Source organism: Pseudoliparis swirei, chromosome 9 (assembly GCF_029220125.1).
Source record: "Pseudoliparis swirei isolate HS2019 ecotype Mariana Trench chromosome 9, NWPU_hadal_v1, whole genome shotgun sequence".
NCBI classification, from domain to species: Eukaryota; Metazoa; Chordata; class Actinopteri; order Perciformes; family Liparidae; genus Pseudoliparis; species Pseudoliparis swirei.
The window spans coordinates 26,623,084-26,640,221 of NC_079396.1; the positions used below are offsets into that span (position 1 = coordinate 26,623,084).

The window sequence follows — 17,138 nt, forward strand, 5'->3', positions numbered from 1 at the left end:
TGAAAATAATACATTGTGTTGCATTATATGTGACTGTTATGGCAATTGTGATATACACAACCTGCAATCCTAAAGGATGTATAAATATATATAAATAAATATATAGACGTGAAAAAATACTATCGAGTCAATCAAAAATGGTGCTGTAATTGTACATAAACCAGACTGTCAATAAAAAAACAGTTTTAGTTGCAAAATAGTGTGTACAATAAATAATAAATGGATCGTGGGATTAAAAAGAAATGGTTTAACTATGCGATAGAAAGTTTAAATAAATACGTAATCAGATATTTGGATCTGAAACGTCACGCGTGGGATTTAACCCTCAACTGCCCAGAGCTTCCCGAGGTCCACTTGTTTATTCAGCGCATCTCTTCCGGACGACCTTAAAAGATCCATTCGCCAGTGAACCACTCGGAGCGGCCGTCTGGCATAGCCGGCTTTTAAGGTGGACCGACATCTACCCGACCTCCACGACCACTTCGCTGGTGCGGTACACGTTTAAGGTTCCATCCCGGAAGCGTCAGTTACCGCGATAACACGATGCGGAAAGACCGCGATAGTTAGAACTCGCTCTCCTATTGGTCCGATGACACCGTCGTAAGATGGCGCCCTGCGAAATATGAGTAGAGGAAAAATAAAAATAACTAGTTTGCCATTTCGCGAAAATAAGGGAAACGGAAGAATAAAGAAGGCGCAGGACGGGAGGAACACGCCAGCAGCTCTTAGCCTCTTAGTTGGAAGAGGGGCCATCATTTCGGCCCTTTTGAGGAAGAGAGCTAGCTGTAGCTAACGCGCCTGCTAGCTCCGGAGGTAACAGAGAGCGTAACTTGACGTGTAGTTGCCGGGAAAGTTACCGCGATGTCTGCAAGTATCGTGTTGGTGCTCGTGCCCGCGAGCGCGCTACACGTTGTCGAACACAGCTGTCGGGCCGGATGTTATTGGTCAACGTGACGATGGCTAGGCTAAGCTAGCTCGATCAGCTGTTCGATCAGCTGTCACGTCGGAACACTGCGGTGGAGTCAAAACAACTCGCATGTGCTCGTCACGCATCGGGTTTTTCCGGCCGCCGCGTTTGAACAACCCCGCATCGGATCTGTTAAGTGACCGCGCTTTCGGTCTGCGCTGGTGCACGCGAGAGAGATTTAACCCTTTCGTATTCTCATGTGTGCTGCACGGTGACCTGCGGGTCTGTAAACAGACTGTCATCTATTCATTAACCCATTGTTTGGTTACAGCAACATTTATACAAACTAAGTACAATATTTTGAAATAGGAAAAATTCACAATATATATATATATAGATATATACACACATATACACAAAATTGAATAATATTTAAATAACTAGTAACCAATTAATGCAAAGATTTAACCAAACAACAGAATAAAAGTATTTTTCTTTTCTTTTTTTACCTTTTTTGACTCATAAAGGTTTTGCAGGGTTATTGAATATTGATTTAATAGTAGGTACACTACCGTTCAACCATTTGGGGTCACTTAGAAATTTTCTTATTTTTCCACGCACTGTTTTTTTTTCAATGAAGATAATTAATCATAACTCTACATAGTTAATGTGTACATGACTATTCTCTGGTGTTTAATTAAGTCTCTACAGAGGTGTGTAGAGGCCCATCTCCAGTGTTCTAGTGGTACATTGTGTTATCGCCTTAGAAGACTAACGGAGGGGTAGAAAACCCTTGAAACCCCTTTTTAAGTGAGCGCAGCTGAAAACAGTTATGCTGCTGAGAGAAGCTATAAAACTGGCCTTCCTTTGAGCCACAAGAACAACAACATGAATATTTACAATACAAATCATTATTTATAACCTCGTCAATGTCTTGACTATTTTATATTCATTTTGCAAATCATTTGATAAATAAAAATGCTTCATGGAAGACTAAATTGTCTCGGTGACTCTAAACTTTTGAACGCTAGTTGATCTTTTGACCTTGTAAATACCTCAGTGTGCAGCTACTCTAATCCTAAATGAATTCTGCCTCGCTCAGATTCCTCCCGTAGAAGATGAACAACGCGCTGGAGGGATCGGGCTCCTACGAGGAGCTCGTGAGGCAGAAGGCTCGCAGCATCCCTCAGCACCGCATGAAGGAGTTCCTGGAGTCCTTGGCCACCAAGGGCCCCGACGCCCTGCAGGAGTTCAGCCAGCCGGGCGCAGACACCACGGCCACCGCCATGGTCTACCAGCAGGAGGCCAACTGCATCTACACGGACAGCACGGAGGTGGCGGGGTCGCTGCTGGAGCTGGCCTGCCCGGTAAACCGGCGCTCTAATGGGTCCGTCGAGGGGCTGCGTCCAGCTCTCTGACCGACGTCTGTCTTCTGGTTCAGGTCCAGCAGCCGCAGCAGGTCCACGAGTCCCGGCAGCAGAACCAAGAGCAACAGATAGTTCAGGTTTGTCCCTCCGTTGTGTTCATCTCGTCGCTCTCTTCTGTTTAATGAGCTTGCGACACTTTACCCGTTATCTTTATTTCCAGGTGCAGATCCAGGACCAGCAACAAGCTCAAATACTGGGCCCGGTCCTCCACCTGCCCTCCGGCTCCCTGCAGCAGCTGCAAGGTGTGATCACTGCACAGCTGATTCAGCCGGGGGAACTCACGGAGGAGCAGCATCAACAGGTACACACCAGCACACACACACACACACACACGCTATGGGATTCACCATTTGATAACCCCCCCCCCTCGTGTGTTTTTAGCTGCAGGCCCAGCTGGTGGCAGCTGTAGCAGCAGGACAGCAGATCCAGATCCAGACTGTGGGGGCGCTGTCTCCCACCCAGCAGCAGGACGGCGGTGAGAGGAGAGCGCTGGGCGCCGCCACGTCACCGGGAGCAGCCGGCGTCTTCCAGCCGGCCAAGAAGCGTAAAGTGGACGTACCCATCACGGTGTCCTACGCCCTGCCCGGCCAGCAGGTGGCCACGGTGCTGGCCCTTTCCCAGCCGCAGAGCTACGTGTCCCTGCGGCCGGACCTCCTAACGGTGGACAGCTCGCACCTCTACAGCACCACGGGCACCATCACCAGCCCCACGGGGGAGACCTGGACCATCCCCGTGTATTCGGCCCCCGTCGGCTCCGGGGGCCGCGAGCAGCAGGTCACGCACATCGCCATCCCGCAGGACGCCTACGGAACGGTGCAGCTGGCGGCGCCAAACGCCACGACGACGACGCAGGTCGACGAGGACAAGCTGAAGAGTCAGAGTCAGACGGCGCAGGCCGTGTCCAGCATCACGAGCTCGGGGGGGATGGGCGGCGGCCCGGAGGAGGTGGTGCACACGCTGGCTTCCAGCGCGCTGTTCCCGGCCCAGCTGATGAACGGGAACATCCACATCCCGGTGGCCGTGCAGGGCTACGGCAACGCCACGCAGTCCCTCATCTGGGACCCGCAGCAGCAGGTGCTGCACACACAGGCGCTGTCGGGGCCGGACGCGCAGCACCTGCAGCTGTTAACGCAGGTATGGGGTAGCTTTTGTCTTGCTTTTGTCTTTTGGCATGCCGTAACATACCGTAACTTATTATAACATATCGTAACGTAACATATCGTAACATAACGTAACATAACATATCTTAACATTGTAACGTATCGTCACATATCGTAACGTATCGTCACATAACGTAACATACCGTATCGTATCGTAACATACCGTCACATATCGTAACGTATCGTCACATATCGTAACGTATCGTATTGTCACGTATCGTCACATAACGTAACATACCGTAACGTATCGTCACATATCGTAACGTATCGTAACATACCGTAACGTATCGTCACATATCGTATTGTATCGTCACATATCGTAACGTATCGTCACATAACGTAACATACCGTATCGTATCGTAACATACCGTCACATATCGTAACGTATCGTCACATATCGTAACATATCGTAACGTATCGTAACATACCGTCACATATTGTAACGTATCGTCACATATCGTAACGTATCGTCACATAACGTAACATATCGTAACGTATCGTCACATATCGTAACATATCGTAACGTAGCGTAACGTATCGTAACGTATCGTCACATATCGTCACACAGTAACATATCGTAACATATCGTATAATCGTAAGATAGAGTTTATTTACTTTGTGTTGGGAAGAGAAGGCTAGGATCTCATGTTGGCGTGAGGAACAGGAACTCGGTGTGTCTGCAGCTCTTTGGCGGCTTCACTCCGAGCCGCGCCGACAGGACGTCGCCGCGGTAACCGCGCCGACAGGACGCCGCCGCCGCGGTAACCGCGCCGCTGTGTGTGTCTCCGCAGGGGCAGACGCTGGTGTCCGAGGTGGACGGCCAGCAGCAGGTGCAGGAGCGGCTGCTGCCCGCCACCCTGAGGCCGGAGGAGGGGCTGGAGGTGTGGCGGCTCTGGGCCCAGCGCAAGAACCTCCAGCTGGAGAAATCCGACACGCGCCGACTGGCGCCGATCGGCCGTGAGTTTGCGGCGAAGACGGCGGCGTGTTCCCTCTCCGGCGTGTCCTCATCTTCTCTCTCTCGCCGTGTTTCAGGGCGCCAGGCGCTGCGCTTCCAGGAGGACTTGGTGTCGTGTGCGGTGGCCGAGCTCTGCATGGGCCTCTCGCTGATGACCACGGAGGCTCGCGGGCTGGAGGAGGCGGAGTCCTACGAGGCCGACGTGCTCTACTACGTGTTCCTGTGCATCCAGAAGGTCAGCCTGGCACTCCGTAACCTTCATCTCTTTAACCTCCTCCTGCGTCTTCATCTCTTTAACCTCCTCCTTCATCTTCATCTCTTTAACCTCCTCCTGCGTCTTCATCTCTTTAACCTCCTCCTGCGTCTTCATCTCTTTAACCTCCTCCTTCATCTTCATCTCTTTAACCTCCTCCTGCGTCTTCATCTCTTTAACCTCCTCCTTCATCTTCATCTCTTTAACCTCCTCCTCCATCTTCATCTCTTTAACCTCCTCCTTCATCTTCATCTCTTTAACCTCCTCCTGCGTCTTCATCTCTTTAACCTCCTCCTGCGTCTTCATCTCTTTAACCTCCTCCTTCATCTTCATCTCTTTAACCTCCTCCTCCATCTTCATCTCTTTAACCTCCTCCTCCATCTTCATCTCTTTAACCTCCTCCTTCATCTTCATCTCTTTAACCTCCTCCTCCATCTTCATCTCTTTAACCTCCTCCTTCATCTTCATCTCTTTAACCTCCTCCTTCATCTTCATCTCTTTAACCTCCTCCTGCGTCTTCATCTCTTTAACCTCCTCCTCCATCTTCATCTCTTTAACCTCCTCTTTCATCTTCATCTCTCCATGTCCTCCTTCATCTTCATCTCTCCATGTCCTCCATCTTCATCTCTCCATGTCCTCCTTCATCTCCATGTCCTCCATCTTCATCTCTCCATGTCCTCCTTCATCTTCATCTCTCCATGTCCTCCTTCATCTTCATCTCCATGTCCTCCATCTTCATCTCTCCATGTCCTCCTTCATCTTCATCTCTCCATGTCCTCCTTCATCTTCATCTCTCCATGTCCTCCTTCATCTTCATCTCTCCATGTCCTCCTTCATCTTCATCTCTCCATGTCCTCCTTCATCTTCATCTCTCCATGTCCTCCTTCATCTCTCTCCATGTCCTCCGTCATCTTCATCTCTCCATGTCCTCCATCTTCATCTCTCTCCATGTCCTCCTTCATCTTCATCTCTCCATGTCCTCCATCTTCATCTCTCTCCATGTCCTCCTTCATCTCCATGTCCTCCTTGATCTTCATCTCTCCATGTCCTCCTTCATCTTCATCTCTCTCCATGTCCTCCTTCATCTCTCCATGTCCTCCTTCATCTTCATCTCTCCATGTCCTCCTTCATCTTCATCTCTCTCCATGTCCTCCTTCATCTTCATCTCTCTCCATGTCCTCCTTCATCTTCATCTCTCTCCATGTCCTCCTCCATCTTCATCTCTCTCCATGTCCTCCATCTTCATCTCTCCATGTCCTCCATCTTCATCTCTTATATGTCCTCCATGTCCTCTCCAGTATCTGTGTGATAACGGCCGCGTGGACGACGTCTTCTCAGACCAGTACTACACTCGCTTCGCTCACAGTCTGCACCAGATCCTGGAGCCCTGGAGGTCGTCGGTTCATCCGCTGGGTGTGTGAACTAAAGCTCTTCTCCACTAACATCTCAGATGTTTCGGGGGCCTTAAGGTCACTTCAGTGTCATTTTTCATGCCCTTTTATGTTTCCCGTGCCATAATTAGTGGAGAAACCATCCTCGAGGATGATGTTGTCAACGTTCCCGATGAGGTGATGGTTTGATTCCTCAATTCCTGCCCTCTCCCTCCCAGGTTACATCATTCCCAGTCATGTGACGGAGGAGATGCTGTGGGAGTGTAAACAGCTGGGAGCTCACTCCCCGTCCACGCTGCTCACCACTCTGATGTTCTTCAACACCAAGTGAGTCCACTTCAGGGCTATATATATATATGTATATATATGTGTGTGTGTTTATGTATTTATTTTATGTATACATATTTACTTATTTTTTTATTTATTTGTATATTCATATCTATATTTATTTGTATATATTCATTTTTATATTTAAATTTATATATATTTATTTCTATATATATATATGTATTTATTTTATGTTATATATTTTATTTGTATATTATATCTATATATATTTATTTCTATATTTATTTTTATATTTATTTATATATATATATATTTTAAAATATTAATTAGTATATATACAGGACTGTCTCAGAAAATTAGAATATTGTGATGAAGTTCTTTATTTTCTGTAATGCAATTAAAAAAACAAAAATGTCATGCATTCTGGATTCATTACAAATCAACTGAAATATTGCAAGCCTTTTATTCTTTTAATATTGCTGATTATGGCTTACAGCTTAAGAAAACTCTAAAATCCTATCTCATAAAATTTTAATATTTCCTCAGACCAAGTAAAACAAAAGATTTATAACAGCTGAGTGTTTGTCAAGGCTCAGGAAACCCTTGCAGGTGTTTCGAGTTAATTAGACAATTCAAGTGATTTGTTTAATACCCTACTAGTATACTTTTTCATGATATTCTAATATTTAGAGATAGGATATTTGAGTTTTCTTAAGCTGTAAGCCATAATCAGCAATATTAAAAGAATAAAAGGCTTGCAATATTTCAGTTGATTTGTAATGAATCCAGAATGCATGACATTTTTGTTTTTTAAATTGCATTACAGAAAATAAAGAACTTCATCACAATATTCTAATTTTCTGAGACAGTCCTGTATATATACATTTTTATATTAATTAGTACATATATACTATGTTATATTTTAAATATTTTTATATATATTTAATTGTATATATTATTTTATATATACAGGACTGTCTCAGAAAATTAGAATATTGTGATAAAGTTCTTTATTTTCTGTAATGCAATTAAAAAAACAAAAATGTCATGCATTCTGGATTCATTACAAATCAACTGAAATATTGCAAGCCTTTTATTCTTTTAATATTGCTGATTATGGCTTACAGCTTAAGAAAACTCTAAAATCCTATCTCATAAAATTTTAATATTTCCTCAGACCAAGTAAAAAAAAAGATTTATAACAGCTGAGTGTTTGTCAAGGCTCAGGAAACCCTTGCAGGTGTTTCGAGTTAATTAGACAATTCAAGTGATTTGTTTAATACCCTACTAGTATACTTTTTCATGATATTCTAATATTTAGAGATAGGATATTTGAGTTTTCTTAAGCTGTAAGCCATAATCAGCAATATTAAAAGAATAAAAGGCGTGCAATATTTCAGTTGATTTGTAATGAATCCAGAATGCATGACATTTTTGTTTTTTGAATTGCATTACAGAAAATAAAGAACTTCATCACAATATTCTAATTTTCTGAGACAGTCCTGTATATATATATATATAAATATACTCTTCTGTAGAGTGAAACCAGTGAGTGTGTCCTCTCAGGTACTTCCAGCTGCAGACCGTGGAGCAGCACCTCAGGGTGGCCTTCTCCAAGGTGCTGAGGCACACCAGGAAGAGCCCCAACAACCCCAAAGACAAGAGCACCAGCATCCGCTACCTCCGGTCCACAGAGAGGCTCATGGGACAGAGAGGTGAGTTCAGTGAGAGGCAGAGAGGCTCATGGGAAAGAGAGGTGAGTTCAGTGAGAGGCAGAGAGGCTCATGGGACAGAGAGGTGAGTTCAGGGCGAGGCAGAGAGGCTCATGGGACAGAGAGGTGAGTTCAGTGCGAGGCAGAGAGGCTCATGGGACAGAGAGGTGAGTTCAGTGAGAGGCAGAGAGGCTCATGGGACAGAGAGGTGAGTTCAGTGAGAGGCAGAGAGGCTCATGGGACAGAGAGGTGAGTTCAGTGAGAGGCAGAGAGGCTCATGGGACAGAGAGGTGAGTTCAGTGAGAGCAGAGGCTCATGGGACAGAGGTGAGTTCAGTGAGAGGCAGAGAGGCTCATGGGACAGTGAGGTGAGTTCAGTCTGTGGCTCAGAGGCTCATGGGACAGAGAGGTGAGTTCAGTGAGAGGCAGAGAGGCTCATGGGACAGAGGTGAGTTCAGTGAGAGACAGAGAGGCTCATGGGACAGAGAGGTGAGTTCAGTGAGAGGCAGAGAGGCTCATGGGACAGAGAGGTGAGTTCAGTGAGAGGCAGAGAGGCTCATGGGACAGAGAGGTGAGTTCAGTGAGAGGCAGAGAGGCTCATGGGACAGAGAGGTGAGTTCAGTGAGAGGCAGAGAGGCTCATGGGACAGAGAGGTGAGTTCAGTGAGAGGCAGAGAGGCTCATGGGACAGAGAGGTGAGTTCAGTGAGAGGCAGAGAGGCTCATGGGACAGAGAGGTGAGTTCAGTGAGAGGCAGAGAGGCTCATGGGACAGAGGTGAGTTCAGTGAGAGACAGAGAGGCTCATGGGACAGAGAGGTGAGTTCAGTGAGAGGCAGAGAGGCTCATGGGACAGAGGTGAGTTCAGTGAGAGGCAGAGAGGCTCATGGGACAGAGAGGTGAGTTCAGTGAGAGGCAGAGAGGCTCATGGGACATGTGTTGGGTCCAGTCACAGACGACATGTACTCGGAGCAGCTGGAGGACCTGGAGAACCCCCTGCGCTGCCCCATCAAGCTCTACGACTTCTACCTCTTCAAATGGTGAATATGATGAAGACTAGAATACAAACTGGTAACTGAAGAAGAGTTTCTCGTGACTCCTCGACACTCGAGTGGTTCAACGTGACGCTTTGTAAGAACTCTTCATTTTTCAACCTTTCAAAAAAAGGTTTATATATATATATATAAATATATTTATATATGAAAATATATTTATACATAAAAATATATTGTTGTATATACATTTATATATAAATGTATATATATAAATATATTTATGTGTGTATATAAGGGTGTATATAAATATATATTTCGGTAAATATTTATAAATGTATTTATATAAATATATATACATGTATATGCATACATTTATATAAATATATTTATATTCATATAGATGTGTATATATATAAATATATATGTGTGTGCATATATTTATATATAAAAATGTATATATATTTATATACGTGTGTATATATATATATAAAGGTGAAAAATACTTTATTTTATTTTCTGCCTCTTCACAATTAAAAAAATTAAAACTAAACAAATTTGTTGTTGTGCGCCTTATCCTGTACTGTTTATTGTTTAATGTTTGTTATTGTTTTATTGTTTGATGTTTGTAATTGTTTGATGTTGTGATGTTGACGTCCGTCTCTCTCCTTCAGCCCGCAGAGCGCCAAAGGTCGCAACGACACCTTCTACCTGACCCCGGAGCCCGTGGTGGCCCCCGACAGCCCCATCTGGTACTCCACCCAGCCCACCTCCACGGACCAGCTGCAGCGCCTGCTCGCCCGCATCCTCGCCATCCGCGAGATCCAGGACGCCGCCGGGGCGTCGGAGAGCTAGTCGGACTCTTAAAAAAGAAAAAATGCTCTGGCGCCCTCTATTGGCCGTGTTTATATTCATCGTGCGTCTGTACATACGTCGGCCTCTTTCTACGGACCCTGGACTCGCATGTCGTGTTTCTGCTCTGAGCCTCAGTTCCCCTTTTTATTTTAATCTTTTAATTAAATATTTTCACTACGTTGGTTTCCATCGACTTCCAAGTCGACATCACCTGGTGGAAAGGTGTTCCACACACACACACACACACACACACACACACACACACACACACAATCACTGAGTACAAACACACTCACTCACCCACTCATTACACACACACACTCACTGACTACACACACACACACTCACTGAGGACACACACACAATCACTGACTACACACACTCACTGAGGACACACACACACACACACTATCACTGAGTACACACACACTCACTCACCCACTCATTACACACACACACTCACTGACTACACACACACACACTCACTGAGGACACACACACACTCACTGACTACACACACTCACTGACTACACACACACACTCACTCACTGACTACACACACTCACTGAGGACGCACACACACACACACACACAATCACTGAGTACATACACACAAACACACACTATCACTGAGTACACACACAATCACTGAGTACACACACACTCACTCACCCACTCATTACACACACACACTCACTGAGGACACACACACAATCACTGACTACACACACTCACTGAGGACACACACACACACTATCACTGAGTACACACACACTCACTCACCCACTCATTACACACACTCACTGACTACACACACACACACTCACTGAGGACACACACACACTCACTGACTACACACACTCACTGAGGACACACACTCACTCACCCACTCATTACACACACACACTCACTGACTACACACACACACTCACTGAGGACACACACTCACTCACCCACTCATTACACACACACACACACTCACTGACTACACACACACACTCACTGAGGACACACACTCACTCACCCACTCATTACACACACACACACACTCACTGACTACACACACACTCACTGAGGACACACACACTTTCACTGACCACACACACTCACTGAGGATCCACACTCACTGACTACACACACACTCTGAGGATGCACACTCACTGACTACACACACACACTCACTGAGGATGCACACACTTTCACTGACTACACACACACTCACTGAGGACGCACACACTCACTGAGGATGCACACACTCACTGACTACACACACACTCACTGAGGATGCACACACTCACTGAGGACACACACTCACTGACTACACACACACACACTCACTGACTACACACACACACTCACTGACTACACACACACACTCACTGAGGACACACACACTCACTGAGGATGCACACACTTTCACTGACTACACACACACTCACTGAGGACGCACACACTCACTGAGGATGCACACACTCACTGACTGAGGATGCACACACTCACTGAGGACACACACTCACTGACTACACACACTCACTGAGGACACACACTCACTGACTACACACACTCACTGAGGACGCACACACTCACTGAGGACACACACTCACTGACTACACACACTCACTGAGGACACACACTCACTGACTACACACACTCACTGAGGACGCACACTCACCCGGAGGAGTTGATGTTGTGTCTTACGTGTTTATTACGCGACAAAGATGGTAAAGTGGGATTTCCCTTCCCATCTGATGTAAAACACCTTCTCTCCTCCCGCCTGTAGGGGGCAGTGTCCGCCAGTTTTTGAAACATGACCTTTTGTCTGACTTCCTGCTTCAGGAAACGAGCGACACCAAATGATGCACAACCATTATTAAAATGAACAACAACCCTAAATAAACATCATCGTGGAGGCAAGCGGACACACACACTCTGACCTGTAGGTGGCAGCTCACACACAGTACACACCCTGTGTGTAGAAGTGAGTTCTCATTGTTCTGCTCATTGTTCTCACGGAGGAACCGGTGACACCGGTTGAACCGGCCGGTGGCGTCCTTCCTCTTCATGCCCCTCCGGCTGGAAGGTAAACTGCCGCGTCGGCGGTTTTCGTCGAGCCAGTTTTCCAAACCTTCCGTTCCCACGGCAACCTCATCGTCTGTTGTTGTTGTTGTTGTGGGTTCAGGGCGAGTGGGGCAGCAGCCTCCTCAGCAGCTTCCCGGGGTTTAAGATCGGCTGTCGGCCTCCTGGAGCCGTCTGTCGTCGTGGGCGTGGTGGTTGTTGTTGTTGTTGTTGTGGTGGTGGTGGTTGTTGTTGTTGGTGTCTCCTCCCCGTGTGGCCCCCCCGACCCGAGGAGCCGCGGGGGGTCACATTCAAAGCGGCCCCCTGAGCTTGTGGCCTGCCGGATAAGAGAGAGACATTAAAACATGATGTTTCCTCACGGGCATAATAATGATAATAATGACAACAACAATAATAACAACAATAATAATAATAAAATGTGCCGGTGGGTATCGGTGCTGTGACTCACCGTGCCGAGGCTCCACTGCGGAGCCAGTGCAGCAGACACTGGTGGACCAACAGGTACTGGTCCTGGGGATGCAGAACACACCTAGCTTAGCATAGTTTAGCATAGCTTAGCATCACGCTAAATGAAGAGAGCTTCCTTCTTTACGTGTACTCAACTGCACATTTGAGATAATTACACACATTCTGTATGTATATATATATATATTAGGGCTGTCAATCGATTAAAAAAAATTAACTAATTAATCGCACATTTTGAAATTCATTAATCGCGATTAAAAGTTAAAAGTTCATTCTTTTTAAAGACCAAACTTCACACAGAGCTGTGTTTTCAAAGAGGCTCCTACCTATAAAGTGCCAGCGAGGTATTTAATATCGTGGATGATAAATTGTTTCTTCAGTGAAACATCAGATTAGTAAAAAAAAAAAGTATATTGAGACCCCATTGGTCCTGTCATCTTTAACACTGAACAGCAGCAGAACCAGTGGCCTTGGTGACTGACTGACATTCAAATATGTCCTGTTCACCCTCTGGAGGCTGGGGGCATTTTATACATTTTACAAAACAAAACAAAATTCACCTTTTAAAGGCGTTTGCATATGACACATACCCACGTGTTATACATCAAACATTCCAGAACAATCTCAGCTCTATTCAATGAGGCACATTGTCCTCGCGCGTGTTCTCTGTTCTCTGACTGACAGGCTGCTAATGAGCCTCACCTGTGAGGTGGGAGGTCCTTTGTGATTTACTGAGTGTTCATTGGTTGTTTTTTCCCAAAATGTTGACAGACAAACGGATTGGCCAATCACGGTGAAGGTTTCGTGTGACGAGTTCTTTCCGCGCCGCGTCACCCGACACGTCGCCCCTCCGTTCCTCTGTGTATCAGAGGGGGAGACGGGAGGAAGGAGGAGCAGGAGGAAACCGACTGATTCATCCACGAGTTAAACTGATTTATGCTCCTTATTTTCGCGGAGGAATAATTGTTTTAAAAACGTAAACAGTGTTAAACCGTACTGCCGCGGTTTGACACTCGGTTTGAGTGTAAAAACTTCAACGAACACCGGAAGTAAACAAAGTTGCGTTAATTGCGTTAAAATATTTTAGTGCGTTAACACGCCAAATTAATCGCATAGATTAACCCGTTAACGCTGACAGCCCTAATATATATATATGTGTATTTATATATATATTATAAATACATATAGAAATATACATTATATATACATACATATGTGTATATGTATGTATATATAGACACATTTGTTTATATATATGTGTATATACATATATATATACATGTGTGTATATATGTATGTATATATATATGTATATCTATTTATATATATGTGTGTATATATATGTGTATATATATTTATATATATGTGTGTATATATATGTGTATATATATGTTTATATATATTTATATATACAGTATATATATGTGTATATATATTTATATATATGTGTATATATACAGTATATATATATATGTGTATATATATACAGTATATATATATGTGTATATATATATGTATATATATGTGTATATATATTATATATATGTGTATATATATACAGTATATGTATATGTGTGTATATATATTTATATATGTGTGTATATATATGTATATATATGTGTATATATATACAGTATATATATATATGTATATATATTTATATATATGTGTATATATATATATATATGTGTGTATATATACTGTATATGTGTGTATGTAGGTGTGTGTCAGTGACCCACCAGGTTCTGGACCATCCCCATGCGGTGCAGCCTCAGGTCCTCCACGGCGGCTCTGACGTCGGGCGGAACGCCGCGAACACAAAGCTGCAGGAGCCAGAGGAACGCCACGAAGGCCCCGGAGCGGCCCACGCCGGCACTGGAACACACACACACACACACTTTAAAACACCTCCTTTGAGAGAAGGGGGGCGGCGGGCCGCGGAGGTCGGAGGTCACACCTGCAGTGCACCACGGCCGGCCCCAGCCGAGGCTCCGCCTCCAGCTCGCGCCTCACCAGCTCGGTGAAGGAGACGAGCGACGCCACGTCGGCCGGGACGCTGCGGTCCGGCCAGCAGGGGAAGTGGAAGTGGGAGACGCTCCTGCTGGCTGTAGGACACGCCCCCTAGAACACAGGACACAGGCCTCCAGTCCTCCTGCTCCTCTTGCTCCTCCTGCTCCTTCTCCTGCTCCTCCTCCTGCTCCTCCTCCCCCTTCTCATCCTCCTCCTCCTCCTCCTCCTCCTCCTCCTCCCCCTTCTCATCCTCCTGCTCCTCCTCCTTCTCCTGCTCCTCCTCCTGCTCCTCCTCCCCCTTCTCCTCCTCATCCTGCTCCTCCTCCTCTCCTCCTCCTCCTTCACGTCCTCTTCTTCCTCCTCCTCTCCTGCTCATCCTGCTCCTCCTCCTCCTTCACCTCCTCTTCCTCCTCCTCCTCTCCTGCTCATCCTGCTCCTCCTCCTCCTCCTCCTCCTCCTCACCTGTCGGAGGTTGATGGTGGTGATGGAGTACTCTGGACCCTGCTGTCGGGTCACCGTGGTAACCTGGATGTCTCCGTGGTGGGCGGTCCCTCGTTCCAGGGGCCAATACTTATCACACATCACCTGTAGGGGGCGGAGCTACACTTTCAGACTAGAAGATGGACGCTATCGTTAGCACCCGGTTAGCTTAGCTTAGCACACTCACACAATCACACACACACAATCACACACAAACATACTCACACATACACACACATACACGATATATATAAATGTATAAAATAATAAATAGATAATATGTATTTATATTTCATCTCTCAGACCTGGTCCTTGTGCCTCAGCGCCGTCACCATGACGACCACCCTGACGTTCTGCTCCCACACCATCCTCCAGAAGTCGCCCGCCGTGCTGCGGAGGGGACCCTGGGTACAGATGAAGTCTCGCTCCGACCCCCCACCCTGAGGAGACACGCGTTAGGGGAGGAGCCAGGGGAGGAGCCAGGGAGGAACCAGGGGAGGAGCCGGGGAGGAACCAGGGGAGGAGCCAGGAGAGGAGCCGGGGAGGAACCAGGGGAGGAGCCGGGGAGGAACCAGGGGAGGAGCCAGGGGAGGAATCAGGGAAGGGAACAGGGGAGGAGCCAGGGGAGGAATCAGGGAAGGGACCAGGGGAGGAGCCAGGGAGGAACCAGGGGAGGAGCCGGGGAGGAACCAGGGGAGGAGCCAGGGGAGGAGCCAGGGGAGGAGCCAGGAGAGGAGCCGGGGAGGAACCAGGGGAGGAGCCAGGGGAGGAGCCAGGGGAGGAATCAGGGAAGGGACCAGGGGAGGAGCCAGGAGAGGAGCCAGGGGAGGTGCCAGGGGAGGAGCCAGGAGAGGAGCCAGGGGAGGAATCAGGGGAGGTGCCAGGGGAGGAGCCAGGGAGGAACCAGGGGAGGAACCAGGGGAGGAGCCAGGCGAGGAATCAGGGAAGGGACCAGGGGAGGAGCCAGGAGAGGAGCCAGGGGAGGAACCAGGGGAGGAGCCAGGGAAGGAACCAGGAGAGGAGCCAGGAGAGGAATCAGGGAGGAACCAGGAGAGGAGCCAGGGGAGGAGCCAGGAGAGGAATCAGGGAAGGAACCAGGAGAGGAGCCAGGGGAGGAGCCAGGAGAGGAGCCAGGAGAGGAGCCAGGGAGGAACCAGGGAAGGAACCAGGGGAGGAATCAGGGAGGAACCAGGAGAGGAGACAGGGAGGAACCAGGGGAGGAGCCAGGAAGCGAACGGAGGAGGCGAATGAGGAAAGGAATGATAAAAGGAACTAGGACAGGAACGATGAAATGAACCAGGAGGCGAACAAGGAAAGCAACCAGGAGACGAAAGGAGGAAGTGAACGAGGCAAGAAACCAGGAAAGGAACCAGGAGACAAACGGAGGAGGTGAACGAGGAAAGGAACGAGCAAAGGAACCAGGAGGCGAATGAGGAAAGGAACCAGGACAGGAACCAGGAGGTGAATGGAGGAGGTGAACGAGAAAAGGAACCATAAAAAAATAGAGGAAAGGAAGGAGGAAAGGAACAAGGAGGCGAACGATAAAAGTAACAAGGAAAGGAAGGAGGAAAGGAAGGAGGAAAGGAAGGAGGAGGCTCTTACGGGCACGAAGCTGGCGTTGATGTAGTCGGTGTGTGTTTGTCCGTTTTGGACCGACAGCCACAACACGCAGGACCGACAGCCCACACACAGACACAGACACACACACAGACAGACACACACACACACACACACAGACACACACACAGACACACACACACACAGACAGACACACACACAGACACACACAGACAGACACAGACAGACACACACACAGACACACACAGACACACACACACAGACACAGAGACAGACACACAGACACACACACAGAGACAGACACAGAGACAGACACACACAGACAGACACACAGACACACACACACACACACAGACACACACACACACACACAGACAGACACACACACACACACACACACACACAGACAGACACACACACAGACACACACACAGACACACAGACACACACAGACAGACACACACAGACAGACACACAGACAGACACACACACACACAGACACACACACACAGACACACACAGACAGACACACAGACAGACACACACACACACACACACAGACAGACACACACAGACACACACACAGACACACAC

At 47.1% G+C, this 17,138-nt stretch overlaps 2 protein-coding genes across 4 annotated transcripts; one reads left to right on the top strand and one right to left on the bottom strand.

The window, feature by feature from the left end:
- The first annotated feature begins 168 nt into the window (after positions 1 to 168).
- Positions 169 to 10,113, top strand: LOC130199893 (transcriptional regulator QRICH1-like). 3 transcript variants are annotated; one of them, XM_056423737.1, is made up of 12 exons: positions 190 to 813; positions 2,010 to 2,274; positions 2,349 to 2,411; positions 2,495 to 2,635; positions 2,716 to 3,468; positions 4,286 to 4,451; positions 4,527 to 4,684; positions 6,001 to 6,115; positions 6,312 to 6,420; positions 7,948 to 8,096; positions 9,044 to 9,128; positions 9,755 to 10,113. In XM_056423737.1, exons 2-12 carry the CDS (start codon positions 2,026 to 2,028, stop codon positions 9,933 to 9,935), a joined length of 2,169 nt encoding a protein of 722 aa, XP_056279712.1. In that variant the 5' UTR covers positions 190 to 813; positions 2,010 to 2,025; the 3' UTR covers positions 9,936 to 10,113. The 3 variants fall into 3 exon arrangements, with proteins under 3 accessions (XP_056279713.1, XP_056279712.1, XP_056279711.1); XM_056423736.1 differs by having other exon boundaries at positions 324 to 813; positions 9,038 to 9,128; XM_056423738.1 differs by lacking the exons at positions 9,044 to 9,128; positions 9,755 to 10,113 and having other exon boundaries at positions 169 to 813; positions 7,931 to 8,090.
- A 1,900-nt stretch (positions 10,114 to 12,013) lies between these two features.
- On the bottom strand, positions 12,014 to 16,620 carry LOC130199901 (receptor-type tyrosine-protein phosphatase beta-like). The gene is made up of 7 exons (XM_056423752.1): positions 16,569 to 16,620; positions 15,272 to 15,406; positions 14,949 to 15,071; positions 14,434 to 14,597; positions 14,216 to 14,351; positions 12,460 to 12,521; positions 12,014 to 12,327 (listed from the first exon to the last, which is right to left on the bottom strand). Exons 2-7 carry the CDS (start codon positions 15,332 to 15,334, stop codon positions 12,111 to 12,113), a joined length of 765 nt encoding a protein of 254 aa, XP_056279727.1. The 5' UTR covers positions 15,335 to 15,406; positions 16,569 to 16,620; the 3' UTR covers positions 12,014 to 12,110.
- Positions 16,621 to 17,138: the final 518 nt, after the last annotated feature.